Source organism: Lactuca saligna, chromosome 6, assembly GCF_052625555.1.
Source record: "Lactuca saligna cultivar CGN05327 chromosome 6, ASM5262555v1, whole genome shotgun sequence".
In the NCBI taxonomy this organism is placed as follows: Eukaryota; Viridiplantae; Streptophyta; class Magnoliopsida; order Asterales; family Asteraceae; genus Lactuca; species Lactuca saligna.
The window spans coordinates 17,550,385-17,567,247 of record NC_136422.1 but is presented as its reverse complement, the minus strand read 5'-3'; the positions used below and the strand labels follow the sequence as shown (position 1 = coordinate 17,567,247).

The 16,863-nt window shown below is 31.5% G+C and overlaps 2 protein-coding genes across 3 annotated transcripts; both read right to left on the bottom strand.

Annotated features, from left to right (window-relative positions):
- Window positions 1–4,183: 4,183 nt before the first annotated feature.
- Window positions 4,184–6,516, bottom strand: LOC145003268 (F-box family protein). Its single transcript, XM_078962403.1, has 9 exons — window positions 6,265–6,516; window positions 5,928–6,098; window positions 5,729–5,802; window positions 5,574–5,649; window positions 5,345–5,455; window positions 5,026–5,200; window positions 4,840–4,955; window positions 4,706–4,769; window positions 4,184–4,389 (listed from the first exon to the last, which is right to left on the bottom strand). The coding sequence occupies exons 1-9, from the start codon at window positions 6,340–6,342 to the stop codon at window positions 4,319–4,321; spliced, it is 936 nt and encodes a 311-aa protein (XP_078818529.1). The 5' UTR covers window positions 6,343–6,516; the 3' UTR covers window positions 4,184–4,318.
- A 4,456-nt stretch (window positions 6,517–10,972) lies between these two features.
- Window positions 10,973–15,790, bottom strand: LOC145001473 (nudix hydrolase 3-like). 2 transcript variants are annotated; one of them, XM_078960843.1, is made up of 19 exons: window positions 15,580–15,790; window positions 15,073–15,252; window positions 14,906–14,983; window positions 14,705–14,801; window positions 14,382–14,597; window positions 14,099–14,292; window positions 13,842–14,013; window positions 13,535–13,758; window positions 13,366–13,447; window positions 12,909–12,974; window positions 12,752–12,829; window positions 12,593–12,688; window positions 12,374–12,480; window positions 12,118–12,286; window positions 11,958–12,041; window positions 11,764–11,858; window positions 11,579–11,669; window positions 11,346–11,492; window positions 10,973–11,247 (listed from the first exon to the last, which is right to left on the bottom strand). In XM_078960843.1, the coding sequence occupies exons 1-19, from the start codon at window positions 15,663–15,665 to the stop codon at window positions 11,185–11,187; spliced, it is 2,325 nt and encodes a 774-aa protein (XP_078816969.1). In that variant the 5' UTR covers window positions 15,666–15,790; the 3' UTR covers window positions 10,973–11,184. The 2 variants fall into 2 exon arrangements, with proteins under 2 accessions (XP_078816969.1, XP_078816970.1); XM_078960844.1 differs by lacking the exon at window positions 15,580–15,790 and having other exon boundaries at window positions 14,705–14,814; window positions 15,073–15,212.
- Between the last annotated feature and the right edge of the window lie 1,073 nt (window positions 15,791–16,863).

The window sequence follows — 16,863 nt, the reverse complement described above, 5'->3', positions numbered from 1 at the left end:
AATATGCAAAACACTAAGAACGTCGGTGACTACAAAAGATTAGTTACCCTTAAGAAAACAGAAAAAAAAAAAGTATTTATTTAACTTTAGAAGTTACTTAGAGTTTTATATTAATTAATTTAATATATACTTATATGTGATTAGATCTCTGAGTTAGTGGATCGGTTGGATTTTGAGTTTTTTAAAGATGCATTCTGATGTTTATATTTTTCTAATGCATGTTTGCTATAATTGAAGTTTGTTTATGAATGTATAATTGAAGTTTGTTTATGAATGAATGTTGTCTGGTTTTAGCAATTCATGTTGTATGTATTGTAATGTGTAACTATAGTCTAATGTTAATATTGTAAATTGATCACATAAAATGATTGAAATTCATTGATCCGTTGGATAAGGATATGTGTTTAATTATTCAAAACCCTATGAGTTACGGGTCGGGTTTATATCAATATTTGAAGCTTACGGGTCGGGTTTATATCAATATTCAAAACCCTATGGGTTACGTGTCGGGTTTATATCAATATTTGTCAAGTGTATCAATGATAGTCGATCTAATGGATCGACCTATCTAATTGGATCAATATGTGGGTCAATTCATTTAAATGCTAACTAAATGTATTTGCTGTTTAGCAAATTTTAAAATGTAAGAACAAAAATGTCATCACATAAATGGTTAACATTATCTACAATACAAAACACAAACTAAATAGTGTTTTTTTATCCGATTAATGGAAGTGGGTTATCTGGAAAAACGAATAACCAAAACTTTATTCGGTATGGGTGGGTTTCGTTTTTTTAACCTGATGAATTCTAAATTTCTAATAATCGCAAACTTTTTGTAAGTATCTTTAATTTTTGTTATATGCAACAACTTTTTATAAAAAAATGCTTTTATTGATTATCAGTTTCACACAAAATTACTTTTAAATTATAACAAACATGTTTTAAAAATATATATGATTCATGTATTGATTAACTAAATGTGGTTATATTCAGGTAAATGTTACAAAGCAATTGTAGTTAGGTTTCGATGTTTACAAAAGTCATCCCTTATATATTTTTAGGATAAATTATATTATTTTTGTCAAAAATCGACTAAATGGATATCAACCAAATTGCATAAGAGACTATGGTGTTATGACTAATGCAAATGGTGAACTGAGAACAAGATAACACAAGAGATTTACAGGGCAAACCTTTGATCCTTACTAGGATCTCTGATATAAAACACGGGGAGGTGATAATGATCATCTACCTTGTATGATATTATTGATTTGTATGCAAATTACAAAAATGAGCTTGATAATACAATTACAAATAATAAAGTGAGTGTAGATGAGTAAGGTGTCAGAGAGTTGTATCTGTTGTGTGTGTTTTACAACTGTATTTATAATCTAAGTTAAGTAAATACAAGTCTGAGATTTTCGGGATCCTGTTGAACTGGTATTTACAACGTGCTTTTACGTTGTATTTCTAGGTTTCAAGCATGTTGGAGTGATTCTTCGTTGTGAATGAGTCATATGTTAACCATTTCTGCACATATGAGAAATAAACAATAAATATAGTCGTTAAACTTGTTAGGAAATAATAATGGTGATGTTCAAGATCTTGATATATGTTCGGGATCCCAAGAGTCCTTTAAGATCTGAAATCCTGGATAGGTTTAAGGATCTTTAGATATCTTTGAAATCCAGAATCCTGGATAGGATTAAGGATCTTGATCCTAACATATATCATCCAAAAATTTTCTTTTTAGCACTTTGAGCATTTTTCTTGGTTTTTATTTTCTAGGTTACTAGAGGTTTTCCTTTATTGTTTAAACAACCAACAAAACTTTATAAGCAACCTAGCAAATAGCTAGAAAGAAAACTAGAAAGCGATTTTCAACCAATCATTCCATGAAATATTTTAGATTGTCTAAACTTAAACCAAGAAAAATGATTTTGATGATGTGGAAGTAGTGGGTTATTAATTATTTAAAAATAAAAAATGTATGATCATGCATGCAAGTATATGTTGGGGTTTAAAGTTTTGTAAAACAAGCTACAAGTGGTAACAATGATACATCAAACGTTATTTTGTCCCCTAAGGTTGAGAGTTCGATACATTGCGGCTAACAAGTTTTTCTATTTTCATCTTAACATCTTCATCCAGAAAAATGCAATTCGGTAATGATTAAAAATAAAATTTAAAAATTAAAGGGTTTTGCAACATTTTCCCTTATATTTAAAGTTAGTATCTAAAAAGAATCACATTTTGTAATAACTAATAAGCAGAAAAGACAATAAAAAATAGAAGATATCATATATAAGGCCTTCCGGTATACTCCTTACAGCCAATGAACGTGGAGAGCTTCCAGATCAGCAAATAACCTATCACTGTGGTCATCGGTGTACTGCCAACGAAGAGAGAGAGAGAGAGAGAGAGAGAGAGAGAGAATAGAGGGGGAAGGGCAAGAGAGAATAAGGAGAGACAAAGGATGATTACCCATCATTAGTTCATTGCAAGTCGTGGTAAGTATCACGAAGAGCCATGGGGATAGTGTGTACGATCGTATTGACCATGTAACCCGACCATAAACAGGGCTCATGCCCAGTATACCCGACAACTCAAGGAATTGAGACCAATTAATTAATACAAAGGGGTTTAGTGGGTCATGGGTCGATCCAAGTTATCGACTCATCACCAAATTTTACACTATTTGTTTTTAACATCCATATAAAGATACCAACTAGAATATAAGTTTTTACCTTTGTATAGTGATTTTGGATGTTCATTTAAATCGAACAAATATAATCATTTTAGCTAATGGAAGGCTTTAAAAGACAATATTGGGAATCAAACATGATACCTCATACCACCATGGACCAAAATGTTAAATATAAATGTTTACACAAAATGATAACAGATACAACATGATTACATAAATTGAAACATAAAATCCATCATCTACACTTAGAGAATTCACAATGGTGAGTTTAATAAGAGAAATTAATACGGTGACAAATCTATGTATCATTCAATAGATTTGGAATTTCAATAGTCATTGAACTCTTCAATGGAAAAATAAAAGTTTTAATTTCTTAAATATATACTATAAATTACCCCCTTTTTTTAATATTCTATTGAACTTCGTAGAGTTCAATACATTATAAGGAAAAAAAATGATAGATTGTATAGATTGTAGAAACTAGAAAGATAATATAACTATCCATTGAACTCTATGTAGTTCAATCCATTGTGGATGCCCTTACTGTATTCACTCTCGGAAATTGGAACATGATAACTGAAATTGTAACCTAATAAGATTGTATGAAAGATAAAATGATGATCTTTTTTTTTTTAACTGGCAAATCTAATCTATTATTAATGTAACACTACTTCTACATATGTCCACGACGGGTTTTGAACCCTCGACCTCAAAGATGAAGGACAACATCAAATATTGATGTGATAATCTATTAAACTTTATAGAATTCAATACATTATGGATGTTTCTTGAATTAATTATGCCATGTCAACAAATTTATTTTATCTCAGGCTTGTATCGAGTTAGTGGGTTAGGGGTTAAACCTTATAGATATACTTTTTCATGTTAAGTTGAAACATTCAAAATGTTGAAAAAGCTGGACTCAGGAAGGCATCATGGCAAATATTTTAGTAAGTTTAGAAGACAAAATGGAAATAATAGGAGTTAATAAATCGAGAAGCGAGGTCATGAGGAAGGAGTGGCTAATCGGGTGCATGGAGGATGTAAGAAAAATGATAAAAACAAAAAAAAAAAAAAAATATTGACCTAGGTGGCTAAATCGTTTTCATATTACAAAACGATTCTACCAAAACTTTTTTCTTTTATATCAGGTTTATGTTTTGATTTTGGGTCTGTCCAATTTATCTAAAGATTAAAATGAAAATAAAATCAAATCATCCTATATGTTAATAAATAGACGGGTCATTTTAGAGTTGAGTTTCTCAACCTAAACTTTAGAGTTGAGTTTCTCAACCTAAACTTACCCGTTCAATTTTCGTTTTGTGAAATTGTCAATCCGTTTAATTAAACGGGTAGAAATCTCTCACTCAAACCTCTTTTATGTGGTGTTAGGTTTTGCCTATCTCTAATTTAACCCATGATGGATGTGGGATTTCAGTATAAACTGTGAAATCCAACATGGCAAGCTCACAGTGACAGGCAATTCCATTATTGCTTTTACTGAGTTATAAGCTACTAACTAATTTAAAATAGCGTATAGAAAATATTAATTATTTAACAACACTTAAATATCAAATTCCAGAAAATATAGTAATATCAAAATCGGCTTTAGCAGAACCTCAAGCAAGCTTCCAGCTCTTTTTCATCTTCACAGTTATAACCCAATTGGTATGCCCGCGCTACAACATATATAAACAAACATATATTCATAATCATGAAACTTATAAGAATAAATTGCATTTTTGGTCCTAAAGTATAGTAACCTTTTTGCAATTTTGGCCCTCAAAAATTTTCTCTTTCAGGTTTGGTCCTTATCTGAGGTTTTTGTAACATTTTGTGTCCATGTTCCAAGCAAATGACCAAACACCTCAAAGGAAGACCAAACAAGAGAAAAGTTTTTGGAACCAAAATTGCAAAAATCAGTTATACTACTAAGGGACTGAAACTGTAATTTACTCAATTTATAATCTAGTGGATGTAAAATTAAATTAGTACCAAAACGGCCCGATCCCATGAATGGTTCTGCTTCATCAGTGACACCAACTTGTTGCTGTTCTTCCTAGTAATTTTCAACAAAAATAAAATCATGTCTTTTTTTTTTTAAGGAAAGTATTTTAAGGTCAACTTACCATATCTCCAGTTTCAGATGGAGAAAGCAATCGGTCAAAACAATGGCCAGAAATTGTACAAACCAAGAGCTCATTTTCTGGATCAAGGACAACATCTTTGCAAGTATCATCACACACTGCATAACCAAAGTAATAATCATATTAAAATGTTTGCAACAACATATGAAGATGAGAAACAGAAAGTACCATGAACATATCCAGTAGTCTCACAAACAAAAACATCTCCAATTTGATAGTAAGAACAGGTTTCTCCTGAACAATTGTGATCAGAGAACACCTTGTCTGTTAGTCCTTTGCTCTTCTTCCATATTGAGACTTGATCAGCAACAGACTTGTCTAGAATCATCCAATCATCTTTCAACTACACATGTGTAACTGTAATCAATAATAGTCAACTCTTCTTGGTTGTACTGTGTTTGCCAAACACAGTACAGCCTGTTTTGTTCTGTCATGTCATGTCATTGTCTGTCCTGTAATTTCCTGAATAGCAATGAACTTTATTCACCTGACAAGGGAGAGGTGCTTGACTTCTCTTTGCTACTTGCATTTGGATGTAGTACTCTTTGAACTCATTAGGGCAGTTTCTAACAAACTCAACCATGTCTTCTTCATCACGCTACACAAGGGAAAGTTTGTTTCTTTGAAAGGTAAGCAGCTTAGGGATGGAGGAATAGTAAATTGTTATGATTTAAATATCAAAATGATGAATTTTGTGTTTTAGTTAGTAAATCTACCTGAATATAAAGCTTCTTCCAAGCACGATCACGCAAGGTTTTTGTTGGTGGCAAGATTCCCCACCGCATACAGTACCTACATACAATAATCAAAGATAATTTGTAAACAGTAAACTTATAATTGTAGTTGGAGTTATGAGACAGAAATTACTCACAGGCGACGCCATAAAGATTCATCTGAAGATGCGAAGTTTAGGAATCTACAGACCAATGAGCATGAAGCAAGATCCTGCAATTTCTCAAGATCATCATCAAACCCATCAGAGGAAAGTTTGTAGCAAAAAATCAAATAGATCTATTTCAACTTGTATTTAGAAAAGAGTAATCAAAGGGAGCAGTTAGTAGTAGCACCACCTCAGAGGAGAGAAACTTGAGGATATGAGGGAAGAGCTCTGGCGGAATCCTGCTGAAGAAACCATCATCTATCCTCCTTGGATTTATTACTCTGTTATTCACGCCACCATTTTGCTCCATCCGAAGCCGCTTCGGCTGTCGCACCTCCTCTTTCTCTGATCTTGCATCTTCCTGAATATCACACCAAAATCCAATTTTAAGCTCGGAATATTAGATCACCGAACTAAATTAACCATATAATATAATTTTTCACACACAGACACATAAAAAGCTAGAATCTAGATAACAACATCGAAAACCCAAGTTGATCATTTTCAAACAAAGAATTACGTGTTACCTGATCGGAGATCTCTGAAAGAACTTCGGATTCTAAAAAATGAGCCAGATGTTCGTCTTCATCTTCTGAAACGGTCATGATTACACCACAAATTCTTAGATCTAGATAAATAATCTGTTGTAGAAAATATAAATTTAGACGGCCGGAACAGGCCGCCGGAAAAGCACGCCGGCAGATCTGGTTTTCCGCTGATGAGTTCTGAATGGAAAAATCCCCTAGGAGAAAATTGGGGGCTCCTTTGCGTCGCACATATTCGGGTCGGGTCGCGTCAATCGGGTAGCTACACATCCACCACCATTATCCTTTTCTTTTTATTTGGAACCGTCAATTTCATTTTACAAAAAATAAATTACATGTCTAATTAACGATAGTATATTGAATAAATGACTAAATGTATTTTTAATAATCAATATTTTAACATTATTCCTCATCTTATCAAATTGATTCTATAAGATACTAGGTGTGAAACCCGTATATTATACGGGTTGATTTAAAAAAATATTAAACTTAAAGTATAAAAAAGAAATTTTTTATGTATAATTTTAAAATAAGAAAAAACAAACGTATTTTTTACAATTTAATATCATATATATAATATTTAATACTTTACATATATAATTATATGATTTTAATTAAAAATTAAAACAAATCAAAAATTGATAAGTGGATAATATTTATTTCAAAATTACCATAAAATGACAAATATCAAAACTCATGAGAAATTGACATGTGGCAAAAAAAACTTTCATTTATTAAGGAGGATAACATTTTTACTGTTATTATATAAGTTACTTATCGTACAAATCAGTTAACATATCTATATTTTATATAGATGAGTTGATTTTTTTAAGTCGAAGTTTATTTTAGTGAAAAAAAAAAGATAAACCTAATTAAATTTTTTTTAACTATTTTGCAAGAAAAAAAAAATACATTACCCATATAGGTTGTGTCATCTTTCTCAAAATGTTATCTATGATTTCGTCGTACCAAAATGGCACAAAACAATTTTCTTTATGTTTTTAATGATATTGTATGTATAATCCCAAAATAGTCTAAGTAAAGAATCACATAACATGAAGGTCTATTTGTAATTTCGATGGTTATATCGGTCATTTCTTAATTTTTTTAAAAAATTTATATTAAGTTAAATTTTGTAATTTTCTCTTTATTTTATAGTTTATAACTAAGTTAAATTTTGGTGGTTAAACATTTTCTTTTGTACAAAAATATGTTTTTATCGTTTTAATTCATAATAATCCATTTACTCTATTACAATATAATATAGTATCTTGTTTGTTGAAATATCGTTCTCCCCATCTCCAAATATACAAAAATTTATTTTATTTTATCGAACCGTATGTTATTAATAAAAAAATTCATTAGCTTATCACTCTTAGAAGAGCGACTATCACTATCAACGATGGATGAAAGGATGAATATCAGCCGTAGAAAAATTGTGTGTAATGAGCAAATTTTATCAAGACGTACTTGATAAGTTTAAGGTTTATCAAAACACTACAGTTTATCAAGACGTTAGTGACAAGTTTATTTTATATAAATTTCATGACTGTAATGACAGCTAACAACATTTTTGTATACAGTTCATCATCGATCGCTAGTTAATATTATTTTTAAGTGGGAAAATGTTAGAAATAATCTAACTATAGGAATCTTTCTAAATATATTTTTTATACCTTAGATGAAATTAACTAGACCATAATAATAAAACATGTTAAGTGGGAAAATGTTAAGAAAAACATTTTTATTATAGCTTCATACTCTTCTTGCAATGTTTATCACATGTAAACATATGAGATAGGACTCCGAAATATCCAAACTTCCTACCTCCGTCCTGCTCTCGATTTATTTTGGGTTACCGTTTGTTGGGCTAAGAAAACTATTTTTTACGTAATAAATATTTATTTATAGCAAAATTTTACATGTTAAAAAAATTATTGCATCTTAAAAATATTATACTAACAACTTAAAAACATGTTTTTTGTTGAAGTTTGGAAGCTCAAAATCATATTATTTTTTATTATATTTATATAATTAATATATATAAATATGTGTATAATTTATTAGGAGGTTGTATGGAACTTTTTGACATACCTACAAATATCGGTTGCCATTTCTTTTAGTTTTTGTCCCTTTCGCTTTTCCTATTTTTTCTATTTTAAACATTTTTCTTTTATGTTTTTATTACTATTAACCTTTATTGCTGGTAACCCTTATTTTATAAATTGACATTTTACATCCCCTCCTTTTTACTTTGTTATTTTTCCATTTTAAACATTTTCTTTTATGTTTTATTGCTATTAACCCTTATTCTATAAAATAATATTTTACACCCTTTTACTTTTTAAAATATTATTTTTACCCTTTGATTTTGCACTTTGTATATTGCTATTTTCGCAGCTTCATTTTCTAAATTTTTTTGTTTATTAGTTTTCCTAACTTTACGATTCCTCCTACAAAACCAATTAAAAGAAAATGAGATAATAGAATCAAAAATCAACGCTCTCTTGTACTTCACGATCCTAAAAACTAACGCATTTCGGTAAGTCCAAAGAACCCAAATTAAAGTAGCACAAGTCGTCTCAATGATCAGTCTTCGAGCATTTGCAATAGCTTGACTATCAATCCACTCGAAAATATCTTCAATAGAGTTAAAGGATGGCACCATAAACTTAAGCCATACTTGACGAGTCATCAACCACTTCAAAAGTAAGTGAACACCATCTTCTATCACCTCCCCACAACATGGACATAAAATAGAAGACAAATCAATTCTCAGATGATGAAGGTTACTCCTCGTCAGTAAGCGATTAAGGATAAGCCTCCATATAAAAATATTAATTTTATAGGAATAGAAATATTCCACCTGACCCAAAACTCATCTCCATGAGTCCAATCTATCCGTAATCTGAACCAAATCTAACATCTATGTAATTGCCAAAGATGGGATTCCAACACTCCCATACTTATTGATTTCCTCCATGGAATCTCCCAAGTATTACCCACCCAATAATCACTGATAACCGTCTCACTATTGATCACCACAACAAACAATCTTGGAAATCTAGCCTTTAAAATAGCATCACCCACCCACACATCCAACCAAAATCTAGTACTCGCACCATTACATACTTGTCTTCTCATAGAATCAAACGGAATCTTACCATTAATATGAAGATTCCAAACTAAATTAACGACCCTCATCTAGGCCCCCGACTTCGACCTATAAGAAGAAGACAACAAAAAACCACCATCACTTCCATGACAACTTTTGAACAAAGTAAATCAAAGGAGATTACCATCGTTTAGGAATCATCATCTCCACTTGTAAATTAAAGCCTCATTAAAAGCTTTCAAACTACCAATCTCTAACCCACCATATTTTTTCTTATTTAAAATAACCTCTCATTTCACCTATTTAAGAATTCTATCTTGATCTCTACACCCCAAAAAAATCTAGTCTGAATTCTCTCCAACTTCCGAGAAACATTAACTAGCATCTTAAAAAGAGATAACATTCTAATCTTCCAGACAGAAAGTCTTTTTTGAATCATATCCAAAAGAGTATCCCAAGCCATCATCCTATGCATTTCCGATAGTATATATAATATGATTTTCCTATAATTACCACCCTTCAACTTTGTAAAATATCACTATAACTCTCTTACCTTTAAACTTTGTAAAATGCACCTTCACGCCTTTAGCTTTAAACTTTGAAAAATTGTTTTGACCCCTTTGGCTTTGAACTTTTGTATAATTTGATTTTCATTATTAACTTCCATTCCTTAACACCCCCCCCCCCCCCCCCCCCCCCAAAAAAAAAAAAAAAAAAAAAAAAAAAAAAAAAAAAAAAAAACTAATTTTTAATGCGCTTATTTTTATGTATCACTCGATATAAATTTATGGTTGTCAACATTTTATCATACATTTAGAATTTTCGTTTGTCGATATATATATATATATATATATATATATATATATATATATATATATTTGTTTTTTATGTACATATCAGTATGAATTCGAGTTTTTGTACATTTCTACATTTTTTTTTATTTTTATGTTTGTGCGTTTGTTTTATATATGATTCTTACATATGAGTCAATCACATATAATACGTTTTTTATTATTTGAACTTCCGTGTAGTATCTTTATAAAATAATCTTACTTGCTTATTTATATACCTATCGATATAAATTGAAGTTTATTTTATGTTTTGATGTAAATTTTATATATCTTTTCATGCTTATTTTTATGTACGTTTTCTACGTATGAATTCAGTCACATATAATATATTTTCATTCGATAGTATAAATTGGAGTTATTAGTGGCACCAACCTCCTATATTAATCTACCAACAGATGCAACAGTATCTAACATTCATCAATACAATCGTCAAAATTCAACCTAAACATGTTACTGCCGCCACAACACATAGCGGGTAAAACCCTACTTTAAGGTAAACATAATATATGTAGTATCATAAATATAACATTTGTTATAACTCAATGAATATGATTCTATAACTTACACATAAGCTATAAGTTCATAAATTAAACATGCAATCATAAGAGAAACGTATGAGTGAAGTCTCTAATTATTCATCTCCTTGGAAAATTACTTCTCTATATAGGCATCATAATCCATCCGATTTGATCAACAAAACACTGTTACGAAGAAAATCACAAAATAACAGAATCATTAACAGCTACATATCATTTCCAAATGGGTGTTCCATGTTTCTTTTAATATTCAATGCTAAATTTTTTGAAGTTGCAAAAAATGACAGACAAATTTTTAAATGATAACAATGGCAAAATCTCATTTTTCACAATATGAGAACTAGTCAACCGACTTTATCTTTTGGCCAAAAAGTTGGTTTCAAAAAAAAAAAAAAAACATTTATGACTTCTCTTGGAGCAATTTATCAGCAACTGGGAAGTCCGGAATTATATCCACTGGAACCTGCAAAATACAAATCAAAATAAAATAAGGAGTAAATATAAGGGATAATTAAAGTTATATATTACTAAATAGTAGTAAATACATGTTAAGCAATTTACCTGAACCATTTCTAGTTTTTTCAAAGCAAGTTTTAAAGGCTGTGTCATGACACAGTATTTTATAAGAAGTTGTCGAGCAGCATCTTTGTCCCCTTTTCCTTGTATTGTTAGTATAACCCTACTTAACCCCTCAACTGCATCTTCAATCTATCATTTATCAAACCAGTCAAAAAAAGTCAAAAGTAATTTTTCATTATCATCCCAATAGAAACTTGATAAAACAACCACACTACCTTATCAAAGTCAACAGAAAATGTTTCATCAGGATGTAAAACAAATGCCCCTTTCTCATATAACCAGTTGAATTGTAAAGCTTGACCTTTTCTGATAACAAAAATTTTTCAAGATAATTAATTAAGAAGTAAAAAAAAAAAAAAAATTTAATCAGATTAATATATAAACAAATCGAGTGGAGTACCCATGAGCTTCCTCTAACCCAAAACGTACAGACCGGAAGCAACCTGCAAGGTAAGAAACATACATTGACTTCACCAGGCTCTTTGGAAGCACACCCTGGTCAACCCAATGGTCAACTTTTCATCATTTTCAAATTTACTTTACACAAATTAATATATTAATTAAAATATAAATATATATCAACAAATTACTGACCTTATCAATAAGAAATTTTAGGGCCCACAAACCAACAATGTCGGCTTTGGCTTCTTCCAAAGCTGAATGGAGTTCTTGTAGCTCCTGTTTGTTGATTCATATAAAGCGATTATAATTTAATAAAGATTATTAAATTTGGTAAAAAGAAAAAGAAACCCACCAATCTCACAGTTGACTTTTGACCATCTGGAAGTGTTATTGTATGTGGTCCTATCCCATGACAACATTCATGGCAAATTGTGTGAGTGAAAAAAGAATCAAAGTCAACAAGTTCTTGTTGTTCTTTTATAATGCATACATCAGCTATAGGCTGCAGAATAAGCTTGAACCTGTTTTCAACACAAATATATAAATTTTAAGAATATATGTAATGTAGGTAGTAGAAAAAAATAAAGTAAAAGAATGTATTTAATTACTTAGCCTCAGAAACATTCTTCAGCATCACCATTGATGTGCCACGATCTTTTACTATTCGCTCATCATTTGGAAGATTAAATGCAACTGTTTGAGGACCCTTCACATCCTGCAATAACATTATTAATCTTTTAAATCATTTTGCCTAATGACAAATATCAAAATTAAAAAAAAACAAAACAAAACAAAAAAAAAACAAATTGTAATTTTAAAGGACTCACCCCTGAATTATAAACAAGATGCACAACACGTATAGGTGCGGATATTACTTCTGATGATTTATAAATGGTGTCCAATGGAAGATTTTGCTCCAAAATCTACATAATTTTAATTAATTGATATACAGGACAAACAAATTAAGGTTTAATCTAAAATTGCACCTGTAAATGGTCTCCAAACAGTTTAACTTGAGCAGTTGCTCTATCATCCCGAATTCCAATAAACGCCTCAAATGTGGCCTAAGAAAGATTTTTAAAAAACATTATTTCTTAGTAAATATAACAAAAAATCAACACAGACAAATCCTATATATAATACCTTGTATCCGAATAGTACATCTTCATAAGTCTCATATGGGCCAATAGTAACATCCACCTTAGAATCCTTTAAAACAAGAAAGATGTACACTATCAAAAAAACATTTAAATATTGAACAAACCAATTTTTTTACTAGTGAATGAAGATTTAAACTTGATTTTACTAAACTTTTGATTCATTATTATATATGTGACAAGGCACTGGAGGTGGCTACTTCGCCCCATTTTATACTCGGGTTAAAAAAAAGTAATCTAATTTTTGGTCTCCAGGTATAGCTGATTTTTGCAATTTTGGTCACAAAAGTGTAGTCATTTTACTTGAACAAAGACCAAAACATTATAAAAACCTCAAATAAGGATCAAAACTGCAAGAGAAAACTTTTCGGGACCAAAATTGAAAAAATGAACTATAATCAGGGACCAAAAAGGTAATTTACTCTAAAAAATTAGCAACTAACCAACTCCATCCAGGCTATATCAGAGTCATAATAGTCATTTGAAAGGAAAGCATCAGCCTTGCTATGTAGAAGTTTCTTCAAACTATAAAACCATAAATTACATTAAAACACTTTTACTTTCCTATAACATGAAGTCTAAAACTTTTAACAAACACTATTCTTTTCTTACCTAGGTGAACTTGTCAAATCACCTGCTTTATGCAATAATTCAGCAGCTTTTGCAAGAATTGCAGAATACTCTTGAGAATAAGGAATGCTATAGAGATCACTGGAAGGAGTAACTTTATTATTGGAATTGGAATGCAAATCACTATGCCTTTTAATAACACTGAAAAACCCAGCTGCATCTTGTTTCTCATCACCTGAAAGCCCTTTTGTCCATAACTCAAATTCCTAATTCAAAAAGAAAGCTCTGAGTCAACAAGCAATAATTTACAACTTTGCCACTTGTAAAAATAAAAACAAAAAAAGTTTACCATTTTATCCATGTCTGAGGGGTAGAAATTAGCACCAGGTGGTTTCTTCAAGGGAAAGGCAGCCTTGTATTCAATTCCATTCCACCCTGGAATCGGCTTTGTTGATTCCGGAAGTAATCTAATGGCAGAGTCTGCAGTTGTCAAAAATGCTTCATTTTCATCAAGGCAAGACCTACAAAACCAAATAACCTTAATTTACACAAATACCAAAGATATGATGAGTGGTCTTATAAGGTACTTGCAGAACAGGGTCTTACCATGGGCTTTTGTTCACTGAATAATAACTCCATTTCAACTTGTCAAAATGAGACTTATGAGCATTCCCCTTTAACCATTCTCTTAGAGATGGATTGCTGAATAAAACCTGCTGATGGAAAATATCATCCATCATTCTTGCAGCATGAATGAGTAACACTAATGCTTCCTTGTCTTCCTCGGTCAAACCAGTCAACTGTGGACTAAGAATAAAGATATTCATATTAAAAAGATAATTCATATTGTAGTAAAATTGATGCTAAAGTGAGAATATAATTATACAACCTCTGCAGTAAGTGAGATAGGAGCATAACGATTGAGCTTCTTTTGAAGATCCAAACTTGGTGCTTCCACATTGCAATGGTACCTTTTCATAATTATGTCAAAAAGTTGACCATATTGCCCCTCTAGACTGTAGGGAACATACTTAGGATCTTCTTTAGCAAGGGCCTGCTTATACTCCTCAATGGAGATATACTTAACAGCAGAAACTTCAGATTCCTGAAAGAAAAAGAACAAGCACATGTTTAGATTTCAAATTTTCAATAACAACTTTATAAAAGTTTGGTATATATTCTCAAAATAAAAACGATTGAATTATACATCACCTGAAGAGTAAAAGCCTCCAAGGGAACTGGGGATACTGTTGTAACGAGATAAACATCATCGAATTCATTGTTAATGAAATTACCATTATTTGTGACACTGCAATTACAAACTTATAACAATAGCAAATCATGGAATGAATATCAGAACATTTAATCTCTGTAGCTTAATGAAAAACATGTTAATAAGAAAGTAAAGTCTACCTCTGTTGCAGGAAAACAAAAAGTAATTCAAAGGCATCATTTGGGAGTGTCAGACCAAGCTCTTCTTGAAGCTCTCTCCTGCAAACAATAAACATATAACAATGAATTAGTTACTTATATCAATGATTAGATCCAAAATTTGCTTCCATGAGAGTTCAATAATTCACCTGGCAGTGATAAGGGATGAATCCCCAGCAGATATATGACCAGCACTAGAGATATCCCATAATCCAGGCCATGAATCCTTGCAGTCAGCCCGTTTCTGTAGAAGAAGTTCTTGTGTACTTTCAGCAAAAATCCACACATGAACAGCTCGGTGATAATCCCCATCTCTGTGAACAGCTCCTCTGTACAAGGTAGATTAAACAGTAATTGTGACTTAGAGGGATGGCTGGGTGATTTCAAATTAATCTTAACATCTTATTATTTTGACCTTAACTAATGACAATCGAAATCATAATCAGTTTCCGAACACTCTAACATTGATATTGAACTTCAAATCACAATAATAAGTTTAGAGTTTTGACACACATCCAAACACTCCCAGGGGAGTTCTAGCATGATCAGGAAGCCCTAGAAGCATATATTAAAGAACCTTTTCAAACATAGTCCAACTAGAAGATGAAAACAGTTATGAAATCAAATAACTGTAGAAAACAAATATGTAATCTGACCTGGGTTTGGAGATACCGGTTTTTTGACCAGTTTTAGTGAGGACGTCGAAGCGTTCTTCTTCATTTGAGTGATCAGTAGCGCTCATTTTTCTGCTATCTTTTTAAAGGATTGTGTGATTTTGCTTTGAGCTCAAGTGAGAGAGAGTTCATAAAATGTCAGCTGGAAGCCTGAAATGGAATTGCTTCGCAAGCAAAGGAAAAGACACCCGATACGAATAATATGAAAATGCAAAGAAATCAAATGGATTTTTTTATGGCAGTCAAAGTTGTAGGTCTAGTAAATTTTTTTATTTTTTTGAAGCTAATGGTCTTGGTATTTAAGTCTGATTTTTGTTATGGTATTTGTCACATCTGAAATAAAAAATGACTTCTCTACTTTTATGTTTCTTTTATATTTTTAAAGTTATTTTTTTGTTAAGTATAATAAGCCCTATACGGCTCAACGGCTCTACCCCACCTAAAACTAAGGCTAGGTGCATGCCTCCGCCATTGTATATGTACCTATACGATGGGACAAATACCACTAGCTTAGTGGTTGATTGTACATGTACCTACACAATGGGACAAGTACCATTGTACATGTTGCCCGAAAAGAACACTCTACCGACTAGCACAGTGGTCGCGCTCATTAACTCCGACGATCGAGCCACACCATAATCATTCCTTGATGCCTTGTCTCTTTTCCATGTTGAGAATATGCATAAAAGGAGTGTACATTGAGCATTTATATGAAATATTGATAGGAAATAAGGCGGTCTTAACATGACACAAATGTTAAAAGAGAAAATGAGAGAGGTATAACACGTTAGGGCTTAGAAGGTTTGTGGTAGAGATCTGAATTTCCAATAGATCGGATAGGTTCACATTCCTGATATTTTGTATGTTTGGGTTACAAGAAATTCATAGACACAGATTTGGGCAGAAAAACATAAGTTAAATTGTTAGAATAATTATGAGGTCGTCAGAGAAGAATAAGAGTTAAGAAGGGTGTGTCTTGGCTCAAAGAGAAGAGTCTTATTTATAGTTGATAAACAAGATTTCTGCCTTCCGAATTAGTTAAGTGATCCAGAAATTAATAGCATAATCAATAGTTTCCAAGACCGATAAGTTTTTTCAATTTTACCATAATTACCTATTAAAATCCGAATTTTCCACTATGATTCTGATTTAAATTTTTGAAGACCTTTTTGGGGCAGTACTCATCGACCACCACTAGGGGCTCTATCTCTTAGACCCGTTAGAGGCGTTGCCCCTAGGACTCTGCAAGGGGTCTAAGTGCATTAT

Excerpts from the sequence above, each read along its gene's own strand:
- LOC145003268 (XM_078962403.1), bottom strand. The coding sequence starts at position 6,342 with ATGACCGTTTCAGAAGATGAAGACGAACATCTGGCTCATTTTTTAGAA. Across the intron at positions 6,099-6,264 it reads TTTCAGAGATCTCCGATCAG|GAAGATGCAAGATCAGAGAA; the intron begins GTAACACGTAAT and ends TGTGATATTCAG. Across the intron at positions 4,390-4,705 it reads CATGGGATCGGGCCGTTTTG|CGCGGGCATACCAATTGGGT; the intron begins GTACTAATTTAA and ends TATATGTTGTAG.
- LOC145001473 (XM_078960843.1), bottom strand. The coding sequence starts at position 15,665 with ATGAGCGCTACTGATCACTCAAATGAAGAAGAACGCTTCGACGTCCTC. Across the intron at positions 14,293-14,381 it reads CTATCTCACTTACTGCAGAG|TTGACTGGTTTGACCGAGGA; the intron begins GTTGTATAATTA and ends CTTAGTCCACAG. Across the intron at positions 12,481-12,592 it reads ATCTTGTTTATAATTCAGGG|GATGTGAAGGGTCCTCAAAC; the intron begins GTGAGTCCTTTA and ends ATGTTATTGCAG.